Source organism: Corapipo altera, unplaced genomic scaffold (genome assembly GCF_003945725.1).
Source record: "Corapipo altera isolate COAL_440 unplaced genomic scaffold, ASM394572v1 0, whole genome shotgun sequence".
NCBI lineage: Eukaryota > Metazoa > Chordata > Aves > Passeriformes > Pipridae > Corapipo > Corapipo altera.
Genome location: NW_020884872.1, coordinates 88,883,841 through 88,906,794, shown reverse-complemented (window position 1 = coordinate 88,906,794; position 22,954 = coordinate 88,883,841). Strand labels below are relative to the sequence as shown.

Here is a 22,954-nt window from a genome sequence, read left to right as displayed (position 1 = left end):
TGGCAAGATATCCATGGTTGCATACTTCAAACATAACACTCCTTAACAATTCTCCACATTGTGCTTCACAATTTTCTACCTTTAATTGAACTACTTCTTTTATATGATCAAATCTCAATTATTTTATCACAACTACTTCTTCCACGTAATTAAATCCTAATTATTTATCAGACTATTTGCAACACACACAAGAATAAATCTCATTTTTCTGCTAAGGAAGCATTATCATCCCTTTGAAACTTAGAAGCAGGCTTCAAAGAGATTGTTCAATTATTGTGGTTTTTAACCCAAAACATGTATCAGCCCTTGCTTCCCAGGTTAGTAGTTAGGAAAGCGGAAAGAGCACTGCTAAGGGCAGGCATGTACGGACATGTCATTAAGAGGTGGAACTGCGGTCAAGCAAAGTTTTCCTGTTTCCTCTTACGTCACCCTGAGCCCGCAGAGCCTGGGGATTTGCTCCAGGGTTGGCCGTGCGCGGAGCCCCGTTTGCAGGAGCAGAAAGGAGGACAGCACCAGAAGGGTCCACCGGGAGAGGAGAAGCCATGTACCGGAAAAAGATGAGAGGGTAAAAGGAACTGATGACCAAAAACACCCACCCCAGCTTCAGCTCTGTGCTGTTGTTGCTTCAACCCAAGGGGACCCCTCGCTTTGCTGCCCCGGGGGGGTGCTTTCTTTCAGTGCAAAGTCTCTGCCTTGCTTGGGGAAGGGCGAGGGCGATACTGGTGCCAGTGTACCCGAGTAGGAGCCCCGTCCCAAGTGCAACTGCAGTGGCCGAGGAGCTGCACCGAAGTCTGAGCCTGTTGAGGAAGTTCCCACCGGCATAAAAGCTGTCACGGGAGCCATAAACCATCGAGAAACAAAAGGCACTGACAAAAGCAAAGGAAAGATGGGGGTGTGCTGGGGATGGGCTAAGGCTGGCTCACCCCAATGCCAGGCAGCAAGGGAATCCAAAAATGCGTCTTTTCCCTGCTCGACAGTTTCAAGGTCTTGAAACAGCCGTCGTGACACAAAATGAAGTGCCAGACCAGGAATTTTCTGTTCAATAGAGGCGGGAAAAAAGCTTTAAATGCAAAGTTTAGTAAAGAAATGCCTCGGCTGTGAGAAGCATTAGCAAGGAAGGAAAAACGCAGATTAAAGAAGTTTTGACACATCTATGGTTGTGTATTTTTAGACATTATCATTATTTCTATTATTATCTTGCAATGAGCAGAATTTTAAATAGTTTCTAATAAAAAGTGGTAGAGGAAGGAAGGAAAATTATTAAATGTCTATAATGATGCAGTTTATTACACAAAGTTTGAATGAGAGATATTAGGTTTTTTGGTAAAATTTTAAAATAGTCTCATAGCATTCCTGTTCAAGTTATGGAGGATGGAACAATGCAATAGCAAATTTATAAATAACAGATTTTAAAATATATTTGTAATCAGTCAATTTAATTTTCAAGTTTTAATGCACATTTATATAGCAGCTGCATATTAATGAAAAAGAAAGTAAAGCCTAGGAGACAGTTATGTTGGCTGTCATCCCTCTGCCATTTTCTCCCCTAGCTTCTTTAAATGTTTTAGGGTGCAATCCACCTTTTAAATTCTCAGTCACTCTTTACAGTTGGTGTACTTCTCTCCAGCTCTTAAATTCTGAAAAGGTTCATGGGACTGATGAATCAATTTTAGAAAGAAAACTAAAAATTTTTTTTTTTATTTATTTTATTGTGTGCTAACTCTTAATTTTGTATCATATCTTTATCAAGGAACCAGCTGTTAAGTGCTTGGGTTTTTTTTAAGTTAGGCTCTAACTTAAGTTAGGCTGAGTGTATATATGTACCATACATAAAAATGCTGAACAGCGAGGACTGCTTGTGAAAACCATAAAAAGAAAAAAAAAATTGAAGTGATTGCACGGCTTTTGGCAATTTACCTGTAAACTCACAATTTTAAGTATTCTCTCTTCTTGTTTGGGGAGAAAAAAGAATAGATGAAAGGATTATGTGATTCTATATATATTCTCTAGTGTGTGAATGTTTTATGATTGTTTTTAAATTTGTTGTCTGTTAAAGCTGTTTGAATTTACATGAATATGTTATTTTAAAAATAGCAAGTTACGTCTTGCTATATAGCAAATATTTATAAGTATGAAGACTTTTGCTTATATTGCATTAAGTTGATTACACCATAAATTTCTCTTGGCCTAACACATCTCTAGGGTGGCTGTATCTTGAAGATTAGTGTATTGCAAGATTGTTCTAAAGAAATGCCTTTATGTCCCTGAAAATATGCATGAGACATCCACTTATCCAAAGTGCAATATTTTAAGGTCAAAACACAGGCAAGAAGGTGCTTTTAGACCAGTTTAAGTAAGACTTGGAAGATTTAACTTGTTTGTATGTTATAACCAGATGGCAACATCTACAGATATCTTTGAACAAATCAGATCTCTGTAATCGATTGTAATATCACTTTCCAAAACATTAAAGATACCTTCTGTAATAATTAGATTAACTGATTGGGCTTGAGTATTTGGAATTCAGTGTATTTTCTTTGGTGAACTTCAACCAGTTACACATATTATATATTTATTGTGTACATATTATATAATTATTTTATGTATATGTGTTCCCTAAAAATCAAGTTTTAAGGAAATTTAAGCTAATAAACATTAACTTCCAAATAACATAAAATAAATAGAAAAAAAAGCATCTCTTTTAACACCTCAAATGAGAAAGCATAAAAATTGAGCCTGTGCTTCACTTTGTCTCTCTTTATTGTTTTTTTTTAATGACATGGAATTAATGGAATTATATGTAATAAAAAAATCATTCCTGTACCAGAATTAAACATTTTGTGGCATTTACATAACTTGTTACATTTACATAAATTTGATAGGAAGTCTGATAAAGAAACGTGCACGTGTGATGTCTGTGGTTTATATAAATGGAGTTTACATGGAGAAATAAAGAGAGAGATACATTCTGTGGTTTATAAAATGGTTTGTGTACAAATGTATTTTAGCATGTAGGAGGCTGGGATGAGAGAGGAGACAGGATAAGAACACAGAGACTATTGACTGACTCAGATAAATGATGTGATTTTTAAGTAGGCGATGAGTCTTGAAGCTAGAGAATATGTGACAGTTACTTGATCTGCAAGATTTCATTTGTCCTTTGTTCAGATTGGGGTTTTTTTTGGTGGTGGGATTATTTTGTTTTTGTTTATTTGGTTTAGTTTTCTTTTTTTTTAAATTTTATTAGTGGGTGCTAATCTATAGAACAATCCGTAGGCTTGTTGCTTTTTTGTTAATAATTTGTTCAGTTGTCTACTATATTTGCTCCAGATTACTCTAATGTGGAAAAACATATATCTGAAGTGCATTCTCATATAAATCTCTATGCAAGGCAATTGCATGAAGCTACAAAGTCCTCTGGAGACTTTGTCTCTTATTTATGTATTACAGATAATTACTGAATATACAGGATACATTCATGACCAAAACTGGAAGTCTTTGTATAGGTACTTAATTGGCAATATGTAAAGGTCTTTTCTGAACTGAAAAGGTCTGGATCTAAGAGATGGACTATCTGTCAAAAAATATTCTTGGGAGCTGCATCTTTTTGTATAGAGCACTTCTTTTTTTTTTTTTCTCTTATGTAGGATTGTGCTGACTGTCCTAATCTTTATGAAAATACAATCAGCAAGAGAATCCAATAAAAAGAAATATTCAGCTTCATAATTTATGGGTGGTTTGATTGTTTTTTAATTTTTTTTTTTGTTTTGGCAAAATTTGCAATGGTTCCCTAGATTGAAAAGGGCTAGATAGAAGCCCTGTAAAAATATCTGACACATTAAAAAAAAAAAATGTAGAAAGCTTTTAGAAATACTCACACTGATAAGGAAGAGGACGGCCATAGGGAGGATTAGTGGTTCAGGGCTTAGCTCCTTCATGATGCCGTTGTGCCTACCTCCCCATTTTTCTGCACTGCTCTCTCGTGTTTTGCCCTTCTCAGTTCTCCTCTTATTTCCTGTACCCTCCCCCTTTTTTTGTGTACTGGAGTACTAATGAAAACAAAGTTGTAAGCAGTGATTTCTTGAAATTTCTCTTCTGTTTCAGCATGTATATATCTAAGAAGGCATTAAAAAACCAGTTTGATCCCTCTAAGTTTCCACGGGAGACGTATCTACTATGCAAACTGCGATGGGGTGAGAGCGAGAGCTCTTGGATACACTGGGTCAAAAATTATCGTTACGATTATTATCATGCTGAAGTCTACTTTCTGGAGAAAATCTTTAGAATGAAACCATACAATAATGTCAACTGTTCCATCACCTGGTACCTGTCCTGGAGCCCCTGTGTGAACTGCTGCAATGAAATACTGGATTTCTTAGAGAGGCACGAGAATGTGAACATAGACATTCATGTAGCACGGCTTTATTTCAAAGACTCAGAAAGAACCCGCAGAGGTCTGAAGAAACTCGCGAGGTTGGCGCAAGTAAACATTAATGTCATGGACATGGAAGGCAAGTTTTCCTGTGCTTTGTGGGATTGGGAAAGGGGGAACTAGTGAACTTTGTGTCTGTTATGGGCTTGCTTCTGTGCCCAGTGTCCTCCCCGGCTTCTCTGAGGGCACAACCGTCATTTGGTGACTGAATGTTGCATCCAAAAACAGATGTTAAAATATTGCAGGAGAAGAGGGACGGGATTCTTAGGAACCAGACCTGTATGAAAATTCTCCCTTGTTTAGAGATACTATATTTATGTCACTCCTGAGGGATGAGAGATAAGGTCCTTCTCTCTTCTCCTAGGGGACTAAATGCATTTGCTAGGATAAGGCTGGCTGAAGGGCTCCTCTGCATTTAAAAGAGGGGAAAAAATTGCCTGGGGAGAATGGCATTGGTTCCAGATATGGAGTGGACAGCATCCATCAGCTGACCTGTCCATGGCTAAGCTGTCTCTATGACAGGGACACAAGAAAGAGGTTAAAAAGTCTTGTTCCATGAGCTTCTCTGGCATCTGAATAAACTCAGGTTAATCATCTTGCTTCTGTTTCTCCAGACTATAAGGACTGTTCGAAAACCTTTATCCAAGGAGGTGCTCCTGATGATTTCTGGACTGTGAACTTTGAGTCAGAGATAACAGAGAATTGTTTGAAACTCTGGGACATCTTAGAGGTTAGTAGATTTCTGAGCGATAGAGGGAACCATATGAATGCTGATTTGCAATCTGGGTTAACTGAGCTGTAAAGAGAAGGAAAGAAGCCATTCACGTCTAGTAGGAGTTTAAAGAGTGCTGTAGCAGGCTTTTTGGAAACAGTAATGTAGTAAAATCATGGGAACTGTCCTGTCCCATTGAGAGAAAAGCACTGTGGGTTTTTTTCTATCATATTATGAAGCACAGGCTAAGAGGGCAGTTTTTCTCCTTCAGGCTCCAGAGTGGGAAATCCCTTGATTTTTACCTGGAACTCCAGTCTTATCCCAGAAACCCTCCACCAGATTCCTTTATCACCCAGATCTGAGCATGGGTTTCAGTTCACCAAATGATGCTACCCAACCCCTTTCTGTCAATATCTGCAGCGGTCTGACAGCCTCCCAGTCACTGGGCCCCTCTATAATACTTAATTGAAGTCCTTTCCAGATTTGATTTAGCAAATTCCATGACTGGCTGGAAGGGTACAGTTTCTGTGAGATGAGAAAAGCTGTTCAAAAGAGAATATCTGTCCCCTGTGAAAATTTAACCTTTGTTTTTATTTTGTGCCAGACCTCCTGAAAGGCAGGAGGCAGAAGAGTGAGTGTCTTCAATAACAGTGCTGAAAGTTTGTGCCCCTGGAGACAAAAGACTGTGCTTGAATGAATAGGTCCACATTCTTGGCCTGAAAGGAATGTGGAAAAAAATATAGTGTACAAAAAAAAATCTAGTAAAACTAATACAGGTGCTGTAGCACTTTGATTTCACTGTATTAGAGTTTTCTGACAAATGCTATTTTTAGTGAAACAGAGTGAAAGAAATCTATGGCTAAGGGGGTCATTGATTATATCTGTTAAAAATCACAGCAGGTCCAAAGTGCAATTAGAGGATCTAAATGTTATACTTCTATTTTCATTTTAGGATCTTCATTTATAGAATCAAAGAGCCACAGAATATCTCAAGTTAAAGTGACCCAAAAGGATCATCAAGTCCAACGCCCTGCTCCTTGCAGGATGGCCTAAACCCAAACAGTATGACTAATAAGCATCATTTAGGTGCTTCTTGAACTCTGACAGGCCTGATGTGGTGACTGCTTCCCTGGGGATCCTGTTTCTGTGACTGACCACCTTCTCAATGAAGAACCTTTTTCTGATGTCCAAGCTGAACATCCACTAATGCAGCTTCATTCCATTTAGTCCAGTCCTGTCACTGGTCACAAGAAAGTCAGTTTCAGGATTACTTCAGAATTATCCTGTTCCAGCTGGAGAATCCAAGACTCACTCTTGTTAAATTTTGTACAGTTTGTGACTGCACAGCTCTCCAGTCTCTCCAGATCTCTCTGCAGGGTCAGATCTCTCTACCCGCAAGGGAGTCCACAGTTCCTTCTAGTTTAATATAATTGACATAAGTACTTAATTTTGATTCCTACATTTGATTCCTGCATACAGATAATTTATAAAAACATTGAAAATCACTGGCAGTAAAACTGAGCCCTGAGGAACCCCAGAGGTGACTGGTCAACAGCCTTGATGTAACCCCATTTACTGTAGCTTTTTGGGCTATCAGCCAATTGCTCACCCAACGCCCTATGGACTTGTCTCTCTGTGTGCTGGACATTTTATCCTGAAGGATACTGTGAGAGTAGTATAAAATCTTTGCTAAAATCCAAACCCACTACATCTACTTGCTTCCCTTGGTCAACTAGATGAGTGACCTTATAATGAAATGAAATGAAGTTGGTTAAGCAGGACTTTCCCCTTGTGAACCTGTGCTGACTATGACTGATGTCTGCAGTCTTGTGAGAGACTGAAAACCTGAAAGAGTTAATGTCTCAAACACCTGGCAGAAGAGAAAAGGAATGTTGCCATGCAAATGAGACAAGGTGCAGGTAGAAAAGGGGGTCTTGAGGAGGCAGGATAGTGCTTTTCTGGGTCCAACTTCCTTAGGTAACTATCTCTAAAAACTAAATTTGAGACAGCATTGCACTTGTGTTTCAGATGGGGGAGGGTAATTGAAACCACGATACCCCCCAACCCCCTCCTGAAAAATTCGAGAATAAAAAAATGTACGTGTGTGAGGACTAGGCTATAAATAGCGCAACGGAGGGGCAGGGTGTGCACCCACCATCCATGCACCCGCCATCTGGAGGAACCGGACCAGAGACGGCACTAGAACCCTGCGTGGTGATCCAGATCTTTTTTTCTCTACCTCTATTTTCCTATCTTTCCTTTCTTCCTCTCCTTAAAAGTTGAACTCCCTGCGGTCGCAGGCTGTTCAAAGATCACTGCCATGTTTTGTTCAGAAAGGTTTCATCCACAGGCTGTTCAGAAATGTTTAAATTGTTGTTGCTACAGCTTGCCTAACCTATCATAAAGTTTAAATTACTGCTGCCTATATAAAAAAACTTTCCAATTGATCCAATTGAATCTAATTGATTTAGCCCAAGGGAATCTGGAACTTTGGCTACCTCAGAGTAGGGAGCCCAGAACCTCCCTTTTGGGACCTGGCAGTTGTTTCTCAGAATAACCTTCTCCATAATTTTACCAGGCAATGAAGTGAGACTGGCAGACCTGTAATTACTAGGGTCTTCCTTCTTACCTTTCTTGAAAATTGGGGCAACATTGCCATCTTCCATTTGACTGGGGCCTCTCCAGACTTGGCCAGCTCCTTCAGTATCCTGGGACAAATCCCATCCAGCACCATAGATTTATGCTTACTCATCTGGAGCAGCCACTCTTGAACGAGTTCAAGGTTGTCTCTGAGTTTATCATCCCCTCAGTCATGGTCTTTCAACAGAAGGCTCCTGAGGTCCCAGGGCCCATCATTGTTATTAAAGACAGAGGCAAAGAAGGTATTAAACATCTCTGCTTTGTTCTTATTTGTGATGTGATCTCTGTCATTGAGTAGCAGACCAACATTATCTCTGATCCTCTACTAAGACATTTCACACACAGCACATGGCCAGCTGCCTTACTGCTTCTGTGGAGAATGTTGTAATGTAAAATGTTCCTAACATTCCCCAGTTTCTAAAGGCCACTGACAACCCGAACAGACAGCTTGTCACTGAAAGACTTGAATGTATTTGACAGTGCTAAACATCCCTAGTGAGAAACTTCTGGATGTAGAAATGGAGGCAGGTAGCAGCCAGAATGAGGAACAGCGTTCCAGGCCCCATACTCTGCTAACTCTTTTATTCCTCTGATGTGGTCTAGTTGTGCACAGGATGATGGGAGAAGGGTACTTAAAGAGGATTGCTAAATTAGCGTTGATTAATCCACTTTAACTTATTTCAGCTGAGGCATTTTGATGAAAACAGGTAAGAGAAGGTCAGGATGCCAAAAGGAACATCTCTGGAGACCTGCTGTCCTCTTGGCTAGCCTCGTCTCCTACCTCATGGTGCAAGAGGAACAGAACAAACCTGAAACCGCAGAAAATACTCCATCAGGGCAGAAAGCGTAGTCCAAACACTGTATATCTAGCAGTGTCAGAAGGAGACATTTTTCAGAGAGAGCAGACAATCTTGGCCGCTATCTGTGATTCATTATGATCCTGTCACACTACCTCAATACTCACAATGACTGTGTGTTTGGGAACTCTGCATTTTACCTTTAGTGTCCGTGTATGGACTTTTTACCATGAGTTTCTCAGATCTACTTTGACCCTGTCCTGCCATCTGCATCCACAGTTTACTGGGCAGAAGATTCCAGAAGTTCATAGTTTGCCATGTAAATAAGCACTTGCCTCTGTTTTAAACTGATCAACTTACCACAGTAAGTGTTGGTTCACTAGTCTGCATTTGAAAGACTGTGCTAACCTAGAGAATTTTCCACTGGCTCAGTGGGAGCTATAACACATAACTGACAGCAGCACTTGATCTTAAAAGAACAACTTAAAAAATCCACAGATGCTCCATTTGAAAGAAGGAAATCCTCTATCCACCAAAAGATTATAATTACAGTATCTATGGTCATTGCATTTCAGCATCTCCACTCAGCTAGCAAAAGGAGTAAGAAGGTATTTTTATCTGCTAGTCCATCCTGGAACTGGACTACTAGATGTATTCACTGGAAATCCCTTGAAAAACAAGTCACATTAAGCTGCACGAAGAACTGTAGGAATGCAGCTGTATTCCTTTCAGTAGTCAAGCTGTCAGTAGTCAACTAACAACTGCTCTGTCCAGTTGTTAGTTCCTCTGACATGTGCAGAAGTACAAGCCCTGTTGTCAGTAGTATGCTTGGTAATAGAACCTCTCTCCATGCCCTGTTTTTGATCCTGGATTATTTTTGCAAGACTAGGATAAATATTCGTTGATTTATACCCATTTTAGTCATTGAACTCTAAAGACATATTTGGACCTGATTCTTCTCTCATTTTTACTGCTAATCTTTTAACATAATCAATAGAATTAACCAGAGTTTGGATCAGTCTGACCTAAAGAGAATCTGGCTTATGAAAACTTAGAGATGATAACCTGTAACTCACAAAATGGCAACACTCCTCAATTAATAATATCCACTTTGGTAGATGTGTTCTCTTGTTTTGGTATGGGTCTTAATATCAAAAGGAGCTGATGCTTTCAAGGTGGTTTTAAAGAGTCAGAGTAAACCAAACCACTCACACAGGTTGTTATGGGGGGAAGAGACACGTAGATAATGTGAAACTGCTAAGCTCAGTTTATGAAGTGGACCAAGTGTCCCTCGTAATCTCTAATGCTGAAGGTGTTTGTAACTAGTTGTCACAGGCTGCCAATCAAACAATATCACAGTGTACACCTTCCCAGCAGCTTTGAGGATGGTTCTGTAGCTTGTTGGTCCATTGCCTGTGCCACGGCTCATTATGTTTAGTTCTTTTTTATACTGTCCTGTTGACCCTGACCTACCACACTCAGCCCCTGTTTTCACAGCTCTTGGCCAAAGCAAGGTTTTGACATTCCTATGTCATAAGCAATTACTGTGAATTATTTTCACAGTAAAAAACAAAGACAGTTATTATGGTCTGTACCTCTCAGGGCCCTGAGGATTTAAAAAAAATAAATAAAAAATTGGTTATCTTGACCACTCTAACTTGGGAATTCCGCTGACACACTGCCCACAGATGGCCCAGGAATGACATTTAAGCTCAAGTCTGCACTATTAGTCCCTGCTTGAGCTGCGGTGTAGATGTGCTTGTCTCCATCTCTCACACTCATGCATACGTCCATGCCCATGGTAAGCCATGGATCCTGTTGATCTGTTTCCTGACCCATGAACTGATTTTCTGGGTTAATCTCAGACCTGTCTCATCTCTATGGACCAGCCTGGTGATCAGTGTCTGTATGTGACCTTGGTTGCCATCACAGGACCTGATCCTGACCTAAGGATTGACTCCACAGCTTGACATAGGACCTGCCTTGTCAGGATGAAAATCTGGGCTCTTGGTTGATCCTGACTGCTAGCCCCATGAACATACCATTAGACAACATGGGAGATCCCTGCAGTCAGTTGTCCCAGTTGTGTTACCTCCCAGCATCTTGTCCACCCCCAGCAGTCAGAAACAAATGCTAAATGTTGGAGCTAAAACGTTGATGTGTTATCAACATTGTTTTGGTCACTGGGCTAAGCTCCAGCACTATATGGGCTGCTGTGAAGAAAATTGACTCCTTGATGGTGCCCCTTGGTTGTAATACCTGATTCTGGTGGCTGTTTTCTACTTTTGATGGAGGTTTTACCTCCCATGGGAGCTACAGCTTCCAGGTGAATTTTGGGGAGAGTTTAACTGTATATGGTTGTCATTAAGCAATTCCTGAGTTCTTGGAAAAGAAAAGCTCAGCACTGAATGTTTCTGGAGCTGCTGTGAACACTCCCTGGTACGATAGAGAAGGAATGGATGAATCATTGCTTTCTGTCAAGTGAAGTCCATCTGGTTATGCTGTCCCCCTCACTATTTTAAACTCTACCGGTTGTGTGATGACAGTATGACAGACGCAGGCTCTCAAGGGGACTAGAGACACTCATGCCCACCAGGTTTGGAGTACTTATTGTTCTGCTTAGTGCTTTGACAAAGCATGTGCACTGAAACAAAGACATAGAAATGAGGCAAAATCAGAAAGATAAATATACAGAACTTCTGTGATGCAAAGTAGTGTGAGAAGACTGCAGAAGGACTGCTTAGAGTAGAAAAACATATTCCAAAATACTTTCACTTGCAGCTTTTCTTTTTTCACACTGATTCCTCATGAGGTATCTTTGGTCCACTTCTCTGATTTCTGCAGCCTCACCAGTTAATGTGAAAGAATTATATTACAAGGATATTGGGATGTTTTGTTTAGCTAAGAAAAATTAATAATGAAGTAAGCACGCAGGTAAGCGCTTCCTACTAGCTACCTGTTTTCCACTTTGCCTGGGTCAGGGCTCTGCCTGCACACCCTTGTGTCTGGCTGTCATTCCACTTCGTTGAACAGAGTCAGACTCATAAAGCTCACTCAGCAGCAGCACAGTGTCACCAGTTATCTTAATCTCTTAAGTTTCGGTTTCCGCATACAGAAACTGAATAAGAGTCTCAATGAAGTCTGATGATGCTGTGCAACCTGCAGAGGAATGGAAAGCAAAGGTGCTGTGAGAGATAAAAGAACCAAGGGTAGGTGTGCTTATCAATCAGAGTTGCAAAGTCCTATGCTGCTAAGGAGGTGTATTTGTGTATCTACAAGCCTTTTTTTATATGCTTTATTGCATTTTTGTGCATACATAAATTTCTGTAAATATCTTTGTGAGTGTGTATTCATACATATAGATTCATACATAGAGACGCATTTTAGACTTTTTTATATGTGAAGTTCATGGAGTAAATCTTAAAACACTTTGTGTGTGGTTTTTTTTCCATAAAAAATATAGATATCTACTGAGAAAACTCCGTTAAAATCAAACAAGCATGCAGTGGATTTTCCTTTTACTGTCAAATGTACCAGCAGCAGAACACTTGAACTAACACAGGATTTACCATTTCAAATTAAGACCAGGAGGCAGCCTGTAACTGAGATTAAGACCTAAGTCTCTGTGGCATAAGCCCCAGGCTTTTAGTCACGTTTAAATTCTGTCTTCCTCTTTGCTTCCAAACTTCCACTGAGTGATTCTCACCTCTTTGCAACAGATCATTCAGCTAGAGAATAGAAAGCTGAGTATCTGTAAAATTCTCAGAGATTTGCAAATTGGGATCTGGGCTGATTCAAACCTTGTCCGTTTTTGTCTTCTTTGATGTTTGACCTCACTTTCCTTCCTCTGTGCTCCTCTTTCTTCTAACCTGTCTGTCTTCCCTAATTTCTTCCATATGTTTCCATTTCTAGGACTTTACCTCAGCCCGAATTTGTTACTAGACGTGCTTCTTGGATTTCAGGTGTCACATAAACCAAAAGACATTTGAGAAAAAATACAAACTATGTGACTGTTCTTTCGAGACACAGGTGACTCAGCGAGATAAGTTAGGGCAGTAGTACATCAGTAGACACCACCTCTGTAATACATCACAGCTGCAGAACTGTTATGCTGCTGTTTCGTGGGAGACATCTGTAGGGAGTTAGTTCCCTGTTTCTCTGTCCCCCTCTCTATCATTCAGTGCATATCTCAGAGGTCCTCTGCAAAGTGTTCTGAAGAAAATGTGAAGCTTCTAGATTATTATCCACGGTGAATCTGGTCAAATGTATATGACATGACTCTAATACCAAAGGGAATATTCTCATGAAGGTCTAAGGAACCTGATGGCTAAAGGAATCATGAGTGAGTGTATGTCCACCATTCTGTGTGCCCTTTGCTATGTATGTTCCTCCAAAATGCATTTAGGTTCATGAGGCATGCATATGAGGGTGCTGGTTCCTTAAAAAAACCCCAAACATTTGCTGGAGTGGGTGAGATATATTCAGATGTTACCAACAGCTCTGCATCACAAATCACCTTCACATTTATCTCTAACATTACCTTCTGTAAGCAACTTCTGTAAGGGGACGTAATTGTGAGAAGTAGAATAAAAAATTTTTCATAGCTGTTTGAGTAATATGAGGTCTCACCTATACATATGACCATTGATACAGGCACATAGCAATTTAAAGGTGTACTGGATTACTGCTGTTTGCCCATAAAGACCAAGAAACAGGTTTTTCCCACCCAGATATATGATCTGAGGCCATCATCCTCCTCTGACTCACTGAAGTCTTTTCCCTGTAAACAGAATGTACAAGTTCTTCTAGACGTATGAAAATTCTCTTGTGTGGTAACCTTGTCTTTCTGATTTTCTTAAGGTTAAACCAGCAACTGAATTACAAAGGGATTTCTCTCCTCATATTAGACTGGCAGGAATGACAGAACAACATTTCCTTTTTAAGTTTTTTTTTTCCTTTTGGTTTTCCACCATTTCATAGAACACACTCAGCTTCCTGGAGATACCTGAAAATGTTGTGTTGCTAATTTCCTGCTTCTGTTTGGACTCATTTTTCTCTCCCTGCTTTCTGTGGCATGTTCTGGTTTTATATCAAGAACTACTGCTGCTAATCAAGCCATTTCTCGCAGATCAGAGCAATCATCTTGAAGCCTTATTTACATCTGCATATTTGTAAATACCTACTGCAGGGAGAAGGCAATGAAGAGAGTACTACAATAGCAATGCATTCCTGGTGTTACTGAGAAACATGTCTATGAACTCAGAACTACATTAGTCAATCACTTTTTTGCTTCAAGAATCTCTGAGTGTCTGAGTCGATCCCATTCACTCTCCCTAAGGTATGAAATAATACAACCAATAGGGAACAATTCTGTGTCGTGAAATGAGGGGTGACCTTGCAGCAGAAGAGGCCCTGAAGGTAGACTCTGTGTTGGCACTGCAGTGCCTGATAACCTGCCATGACTAGTCTTCTCCTTCAGGAGAGTCCTGACAATGCCTGAATCCCTACTCCCTCTGAACTCCACCATTCATCTATGCTTATGTTTCATCTGCCCTGGCAGGAAACTGAACAATTGTTTACAATAGAATACTGAGAGCTGGCTGCAGAGAATACAAATAAATCACTCCCCTAGCTTTACAATCCCAAGTCAGATTTGGCATTGAAGAAGGCAATGGCTTTATCCTCAGGGAGTGCACATTACTGGATGAACTCACCAGGGATCCATTTCTACGGCTTGCATCAGGGCCACAAAATAATTGTGTCACAAAACCGGAGAAAACTGTAAGTGACAGAGACTGATTCTACCTAAGCTATATGAAGAATTCTTTTGTAATCCCTTTCCTCTGCAAGCCAGTTTTGGGTCAGTCAGAGGAAATTTCACTGGAAACTAGCATTGTTTCACTCATTTTTCAGATGAGTACATATGAGCACAGAGCTCTTCTCAGGTGTGACATTTCAAAAATGTCTTGGTGTTCCCTCACAAAAAGCTGTTAACTGCTGAAGCTCTCTTGGATGATAGGCAGCTTGCATCAAGTTCACCTGAGAGTGTCTGCACAGTCACTGACCACAGCTCAGTGGTCACACACATTGAGGGTCTTCTTTGTTTACGTGAGGACCTAGGTTCAAGGGTGTATGAGTGGTCCTTGGAACTCCACAGGAGTAGTCCCATAAAGTGAAATGGCAGCAACCACCATCACCTGCTGGAGTTCCGCAGACTCACAGGGTTTTGCCCATGATGTCATCTGTCTCTCTCTCTCCATTGGGTTCTGCTCAACTTTCTGATATATCTGGGTGTCAGAAAAGTTATCTGCCATTCCACAGCTATGTGTCTTGATGCCATTTGTGTAAATGCTTTTCTCTCGGTGCATTGGGGTGACTAGAGAAGATTCGCTTTTCTGTTCTGGAGCTAAAGGTAATAAAGAGATGTAATTTCTGTCTGCACTGCAAAATAAAAAAAAAAGTCTCACCTGTTAATTCCAGCTTCTGGAAGGTAACCTTGTATTCAGGGCCAGATCCATTTCTGAATGGCAGCACCCTCATTTACAGTCTTTTGCTGCCAGGAATTTGCTTTCAGCTTCAGCCAGTGGGGTAGTGCAAATAAGCATAAGAAAAAGTCACCACAAGAAACATTCAGCTGAGTAACATTAGAGACGCCCAAAGTTCAGCATTCGGGAATAGAAACTGAAACAAACATAAGGCTAATAAAGGTACATCCATTGGCCAAGAGGTGACACACAAAACCAGAAATATCCATGGCTGCGGTCAGTGGCAGAGGTAAGTAAATTTATGTGAAATGTAGGCCTATTTCTCCATATTCAAGTGTAGATATTTACTGTAATTGTATCTAAGAAACTGGAGAGTAGGGAAAAATGTGTTGTGTTGGCACATGAGGATACACAGGAGACACTTGTGGATATGTGTATTATCTCTTTGAATGCATTATCGTATATTAAGTCTTAGGTCCAGCTTCAAAATATTAATATAATTTTGTTAACCTTAATGTGGAAGAAAGTATTCAAAATCCAAAAGAACTTTTAATGTGAAAGAGATCTGAAAAGCAATTAAGAATGGAGCAAATTAGTTAGCTTATCTATTTACTTATTTTATTTTCATTGTGATAAACAACTAGAATATTCTTCTTAAAGAATCAGGGCAACACGGCTGTGCTAAGAGTTGATCATGTCTCTGTTGATGTGGAATACTATTTTATTTCTACTGAAATGCAATTTGACTCCATATATTTCATAATTTCTCATCTTAAAGAGCTAAGCTGTGGAAAAAGTGCCTTTAGTATCTTAATTCTAAGTGAATTATTTTTATTATATTATATATTATATGTAAAATAAAAATTAATTAATTTAAATTTTAATTCTATATAAAATTTATGTATAAATTTGTAAAGGGAAATAAATTTCAATTAATTAATCTATTAAATAAAATTACGGTTCCTTGATCCTTAATTTCACTATAGATGGATTTTTACAAAATAAATAGGTAGCTTTGTTCACCTGCAAGTGATCAAGTGTTTTTCTCCACACTCTCAGCTGGGAAGGGATCAATGAGTCGTGGGGTCAAACTTGCCTGCTACCATGAGAGACAAAGTGTATATAATCAGGCAGGTCTGTGGTGCTCCCCCTTGGGTATTTGTTAGTCAGAAATCATCCTCCTTTCTGCACTATATTTTTTCCTTGGCACTGATATTTTTCTAGCTTTTGAAACGGTTTCATAATAAGTAAGGAAGGGATTGTTGGTTGCAAAAATGTTTTTGTGTAGACTGACATTATGAGTTACAATAGGAAAATAGCTGAAGTTTTGCCTGCCTGGTATAAGTGGTTTGGAAGATTTAAAGGGATAAGAGATTTGATTCCGCTCTTTGATTAGTCAGAGAAAAACAGATGCAGTACTGCTGAAAACAGTGAAGTTAAAACTCGAGTATTTACACAATCAACCCTAATGTGTTAAATTGAGCAAGGGTTCAGGTAGAGTATAGTTTAAACAGCCATCAAGTTCAACTCCCAGGTAGGAATCCACCCCTCCTGCATTCCAGAGTGCTTATTCTGCTGTGCAGACATTACTTATTAAGTCCTTTTAGAGAAAAGAGATTTGGCAGGGAGTGTATAGATTGAAAGGGGTCTGGAGAGAAAGTACAGAGGAAATTTTGTTTTCTGATCTGCTATCCTCAATGACTTACAAATCTTTTCCATATAGATCCTGCACCCAGAAAGAAAAACCAAGGGTAAGAGATGTCATCTATCACTGTGTGCTATTTGAACTCCATGGTGATTTCCAGAGACAGCCTTGTGCCTTGTTTTCCTCTTAACATCCCTTTCCCCAATCTCCCTTTTCCGTTTTCTTACTGCTTTGATTGGTGCTGATCCCTGAGTGGTGATGGGGCTGCTTATGCACCCAACAGTTCTCAAGAAAGTGCTGTGGGTGTTCTGGAGTCTTCATCAAGTTCCAGATTTAGATCATTAGATTGCGACGTTCTTCATGCTGCTCATTTGTGATGGGAAAGGCTGAAAGTGGGAGGCCTGACTGATGCTGAGAGCAGGCAATGCACAACAGGTCCAAACATCGCTGAAGAGCTGGGATCACAGTACTGCTGGTACTTCTGTTGCAGGTGGAAGATAAAGCCAAAAGACTTCAAAAGAAATTATTTACCTGACCGACATTCACGGGTGGTGTACCTGCTCTATGAAATCAGGTGGAGAAATGGTTCTATCTGGAGGAACTGGTTTTCAAACAATCGTAGCCAACATGCTGAAGTCAACTTCTTGGAAAATTGTTTCAGTGATGTGCCACCAGCTCCTTGTTCCATCACCTGGTTCCTTTCAACTAGTCCTTGTGGAAAATGCTCCGAGAGAATTCTGGAGTTCCTGAGGACACATCGTAATGTGACCTTGGAAATATACACAGCCAAGCTGTTCAGGCACCTGGATATGCGCAACCGGCAAGGTCTCTGCAACCTGGTGATGAATGGAGTTGCTATACGTATCATGAATCTTCCAGGTAACCCAAGTGCTCTTTGGCAGTTTTGTCTAGGTGTGGATTGAAAGTTTTGGGACTATGTGCACTCTCAGTTTGTAATAGAGGTGATGACTGGCATTGTGGAGGACTAGTGAGTGCAAAAATGTCACTCTGTTCTGCCTTATTTTTTCCCCAGTCCTATACAGCAGCAGGACTGACCTGGTCATTTCCTCTTGCCAAATCTGAACATGGAGAGTTAGGGCTTTCTCTAGCCATCCACACCTCCCTTATATGCAGTGAAAAATCCTGGTCTTAAGACAGAACCTGTCCCTCCTAGCATATATATGCAGATCAGCTTGCCAGCTGCAGCCAGTAATTGCTTTCCCTTAATAGAGACTTTCAGATGATGCATCACAGAGAACATGTCTTGCACGTGTGCCTTTTTGTGTGTATATCTTGCTTGCCTGTTGATGTTTGGCTGTACAAATAGTCCAGACAAGCAGCTCACAGAAAGGAATGTACATTTGGAGAGATGAACCTCACACACCAGTCTGGACACTTACTACTGGAGTGTGCAGCTATTAAATCCACCAGGTCTAATGCATTCTTAAAGGACATTGCTTATCTTGTGGAACCTATCTCTGGGATTATACCACCAGAGCACTGACAGAAGCTCTGGCCACCCTATCAACACCAAGATCATTCTGAAGCTGATAAATGTTGGAGTGTTCACTCCAGGTTTTCCCTGATCATTGAGATAAGTCAGGCAAATTCATGATTGAAGCAACGTGTCTTACCAAAGCTGTGTGATCAAGCACAAGGCTGCCAAAAGATATGCCTGACAAGCTCTGACTTGCATGTGCCACTTCCCTTTCCAGACGTTCCCCTTGCTGATTCCTTCTCTCTTGGCAAATGTGCTCTGGCTTTATGCCTTGATGTGCTATTCTTGATAGGGGCTGTCCTAGCCACCACAGTGATTTCTCTCTCTGGCTTTTCTTTTTTAGACATATTTCTGGTTTTGGAGTTTTGGTTCCCCTTTCCACTAACTTACTTGCGTATTTAATTGTGTAATCCCTTGCATGAATATCTTTCTCCTGCCCTTTACTGTAGTCTTACTGAAAAACAAGTGACAAACTGACATGTTAATGAAGAAAGAGCTGGGCATCTTTTCATCAAGAGTGACTGGATATCTCTCTTCCTAGATTACAGGTACTGCTGGAAAAGATTTGTTGCATACCAACATGGAGAAGATGATTATTGGCCCCAGAACTTCGCTGCATACATCTTTCTGAATTGGAGAGAGCTTGGTCATATCTTTTTGGTTAGTAGACACCTGAAGAACACACTGAGAGCAAAAATTAATGCAAAATCCCAAGAAAAGGAGGTTTGGCAATGGTGTTAGCAGAAACGATAGTATTAAAAATAAGCATGGGCTTGATGCTGCATAAGTAGAGGGCCCAGCAACAAGAGACTGTCGAGGACTACGCCGCTACACTGTGCCTATGTGACCAGGAGTAGAGAAGAGATTTAGCAGTACTCTCAGGTTTTTTACTAAGGAAAGGGTACATGATTTCAACCCTTTACATGAACCAGCTGCCAATTAATTAGCTTGCAGCTTGCTGGAGCTATTTGACCCCAAAAGCTTCTTCAGCTGTGTAATCATGATTCAAACACTCTCTTTTTGCTTCTCGGGATAGGGCCACTGATTTTAGCTAAGTTCTGAGCAAATTTAAAAGCCTGGATTAGTGGATTTGCTTTCAGGATCAGAGTTTATATATAAGAGTATCATGTGACTGAGATCCACATTCCCTGTTTTTTGTAATCCATACAACTGCAGAAGTTATTTGTACAGCCTGATATCCTACTATCTAAGAAAGAGAAGGTGGTCTATTGAACAGGTCTGTTGAACTCCAGTCCTAGTCTTCTAGGACTCACCCACTTCCTGGCTCACCCACTCTTTGTGGAGCAAGCCAGTTCTTGCTTTAACTGGTCCCTCTATACAGAATGGATGGCAGGAGATGGAGGAAGGGATGCACACAACTGCATTATACAGGCAGGAACTTACAGTCACACACACAAAACTAACCTCTATGTAGGATGCTATAAGCATCTGAGGACGCTATAAACTTCCTGACTGAAGAAAAAGTACACTTTAGACTTCATTTCAATTCCATCCACCCCAAACTTTACATAGGACTTTTAATACCTCAAGACATGACCTTTATAATTCTTGTCTGAATAAGAGACATTCAGGTGACAGGATACACACTCAGTGGCAATAGCCAGTCAATCATCTGATCTAACAAAGTAGTTAATGCAATGTAATGGTTTAGGAGACCTTTTTTCCTTGGCTTTCAGTCTTTCTGAGTCTCCTAATGCCTGAGATGATTAAATAATTTAGCATTTTATGCACAATCAAATGCATAGTGTGATGCTTACCAGGGAGCTGAACAAAGCTCTCTGCTAAATGCTTGTGAGTACTGACAAACTACAGCTGACTCAGCACAGTTCCCTGTGCAGCAGTAGAAGGTGAACATGCCCTTCAAGTCCAGGTTTTAAAGAGTCAGCTAACAAATTACCTGTCCCTCCCATGCAAGCCTTGTTGATTACTGGCCAGTCCTGGTGGCTAGGGAGTTTGCACTGGGACACATGCTCAAAGTCGGGCACTCTCTCAACTGCTTTGCTGTCTCAGGAAAATACAAGCCACCCCTAAAATGAAGGTGAATACAGCCCATTATCAGTAGTTCTGCTAACTACCAACCCTCCACAGAAGGAATGGGAAAGTCTATGTGTCCAGCCCTTTTGAAAATCCAACCCTGTTTTACTAATTATGCCGAGGTGTAATGAGGTGAGCAAGTTCGGGGCACGTGCTCCAGAGAAGCACAGATTGTTGTGTGAAGTCCTGGCCTCCCTGGCAGAAGAAGGACACTGAGGAACCAGAGAGGGTTTGATTGAATACCCCTTCAAAGGGCAGGAGGCTGGAGCACTTGCCCTACGAAGAGAGACTGAGGGAACTGGTTTTGCCAGACGTAAAGAAAAGAAGGCTAAGTGGGATCTAACTGCAGTTTTCCACTACATAAAGATAGTAAAAACGTAGCTAAACTCTCCTCAAAGATGCACAGAGGAAATATGAGGTAACATGCACAAGCTGCAACAAGGGAAATTCCAACTGGATAGAAGGAAAAAGTCTCCCCTGAGAAAGGTGCTGTACTGGAACCCAGAGAGGCTGGCAGACGTCCTTCCCTGGAGACACTGAGAGCTTTCCTTTGGGCTGCCAGATCCAGCTTTGGAGTTAGCCATGATGGAAATATGCTGTTGGACTAGAGACCTTAGGAGGGCCTTTCTAACCCCTGAAAAATCTGTCTTTTCACAGGAGCTAGCTCCATTTCCCCTGGATTCAACTATGCAATCTGCCACCTTTTAAATGCTTCTGTTTCTAAATGGTCTGTCTTTCTAGGAGGGGTGTACATGGCACAGTAAATTATGAGGTGCTACCCTGTTGCCTGGAAAACTATATCCCAAAGGAGATTATCTAAAATACTGAAGGAAGATCAGGGTGATTGATTTCTTGGACTAGATACTTCATTTTCAAATTCTGTATCATGTTGAAGAGACAACTTAAGCTTTTGGCATCTGATTTTTAATGTTCAAGTTTCTTTCTTCCTGCTAGGGTCTTCCTCCGTTGCTGCCATACTGAATACTAATAAGCATCACCACCATGCTTTCAAGCTTGTTTTGTGCATCAATAACAGACCAGAAAAGCCACTACCTAGCAATCATTTCTGCTGCAGCCTTGATGAGTTTCATCCTGCCACCAGAGAAGGCTCTTATCACTGTCTGGAGATTGTTAAGTACTGGACAGAGCAGAAGGAGCACATGAGAAGCCATCAGGAAGTTCAGATGACATGGCCAGGCATCCAGGACACAGTTCTCTGGGTCTTTATAAGGCTTCCTGAGAGTCCAGTGGGGATGGAGACCATGCCCCGTAATCAGGTATTTCACATCTGCTGATTCTGCAGTCAGATTCTGCGAGAACCCTCTTGAGATGCCAGCAAGCAACATTTTTCATGGATACGTGTTTGTATGGTTCTGCAAATGTTTCAGGCTATTACAGTATTTATGCAATTCTGTAATAATATCTCACTTTAAGTTTTTATTCTTCCTACATTTATGACTGTAAAACCAATAGAATAAAAGGAAAAAATATCAGCCCTATGGAAACTTTGCTTTTCTTGTTCAGTTCCTGGATACACATCCCTCTCTTGTAATTCCACACTCTGGAGACCTAGCTGTTCATTGCAAACTGGGATAACAAGGTCAAAAATCTCTGCTTTTCCAGCTGGAAACACTGAGTGGAATCGTGAAGTAGGAGATATTGAAAGCTCTGAGCTATCTGTACAAGCAGAAGGCAAAAAGAAGATACAGGAGTGCTGGGTCTCGCAGCACTTTTCAATTTGCGCTTTAAATAACGTAGAACATCTGAATGAATCATGTTGGGAGTTCCATGTTTCATAATTCCCAATCCCTCCAAGCAGGAGGCTCATTGTGTGATCCCACTGGGGAATGTGCTGGTGCTGGGATTTGCAACATGCAGGCACAAACAACGATTTGAAGAGTAAGGCAGGGGCTGGAGGGAACCATGCCTATCTCTTCCAGTTTATCAGTGCTTATAGCACCCTTTGGCCATGCCAAAATCTCCAGATGTTTAGCGGACAATCTAGACAGCCAGGAAAGCTGCCGGCTGAGGAAGCAGCTTCAGTCCCTGCAGTATGAGAGTATACCTAAGGCTGAGCACAACTGGTGCGGAGTGTCTCCTGCGTTAAGCACATAAAATAACTCCAAGCAGTGTGTATAGCACAGCTAAAGTATTTTTCCTCCTGTACAGGACCTCATGCTGGATGTCACATGCTGTCTTTCTGGCCATTATAGTGTTTACTCTTTGTTTCCTTAGGGAGAAATCAAATCACTTGATCGATGTGTAGTTGCATGCAGCAGGGTCCATAACCATTCATGCTCAGGGCTCAGGCCTTGCCCACTAAATGCAGGAGGACAAACTTCCTGTGGTCTGTTTGGAAGCTTGCCTGTTCCAAGTCAGCCCAGTGAAATTTTTCACACCAGTTTTGTCTGCCAGAGTGAATTTGCAATCTGCTGTATCTCTGCTGTGCCCCTACTGGCATGTAAGGGCCTAGGGGTGGGTCTACCACACTATTAGCCCATAAAGGTAACTAAAGAAGGCAGCTGGTCTGCTCTCATTCTCTTCTGTCCCTCTGGACTGGTAAAAACATTGTGCCAACTTGTAGAGTAGGATAGTTCTTGACTGTGAGCTAATAAGAAGATTATAGCGTGGAGACATCAACATCCTCCCTGCCCTGGAACTTGGGTGCATTCACCCATGTGAAGAGACAA

General features: G+C 40.9%; 1 protein-coding gene across 1 annotated transcript; it reads left to right on the top strand.

Moving 5' to 3' along the window:
• Positions 1 to 406: 406 nt before the first annotated feature.
• On the top strand, positions 407 to 21,367 carry LOC113951665 (DNA dC->dU-editing enzyme APOBEC-3D-like). Its single transcript, XM_027652949.1, has 7 exons — positions 407 to 565; positions 4,105 to 4,511; positions 5,047 to 5,162; positions 15,309 to 15,355; positions 17,202 to 17,590; positions 18,751 to 18,869; positions 21,219 to 21,367. Exons 1-7 carry the CDS (start codon positions 543 to 545, stop codon positions 21,243 to 21,245), a joined length of 1,128 nt encoding a protein of 375 aa, XP_027508750.1. The 5' UTR covers positions 407 to 542; the 3' UTR covers positions 21,246 to 21,367.
• The last annotated feature ends 1,587 nt before the right edge of the window (positions 21,368 to 22,954 follow it).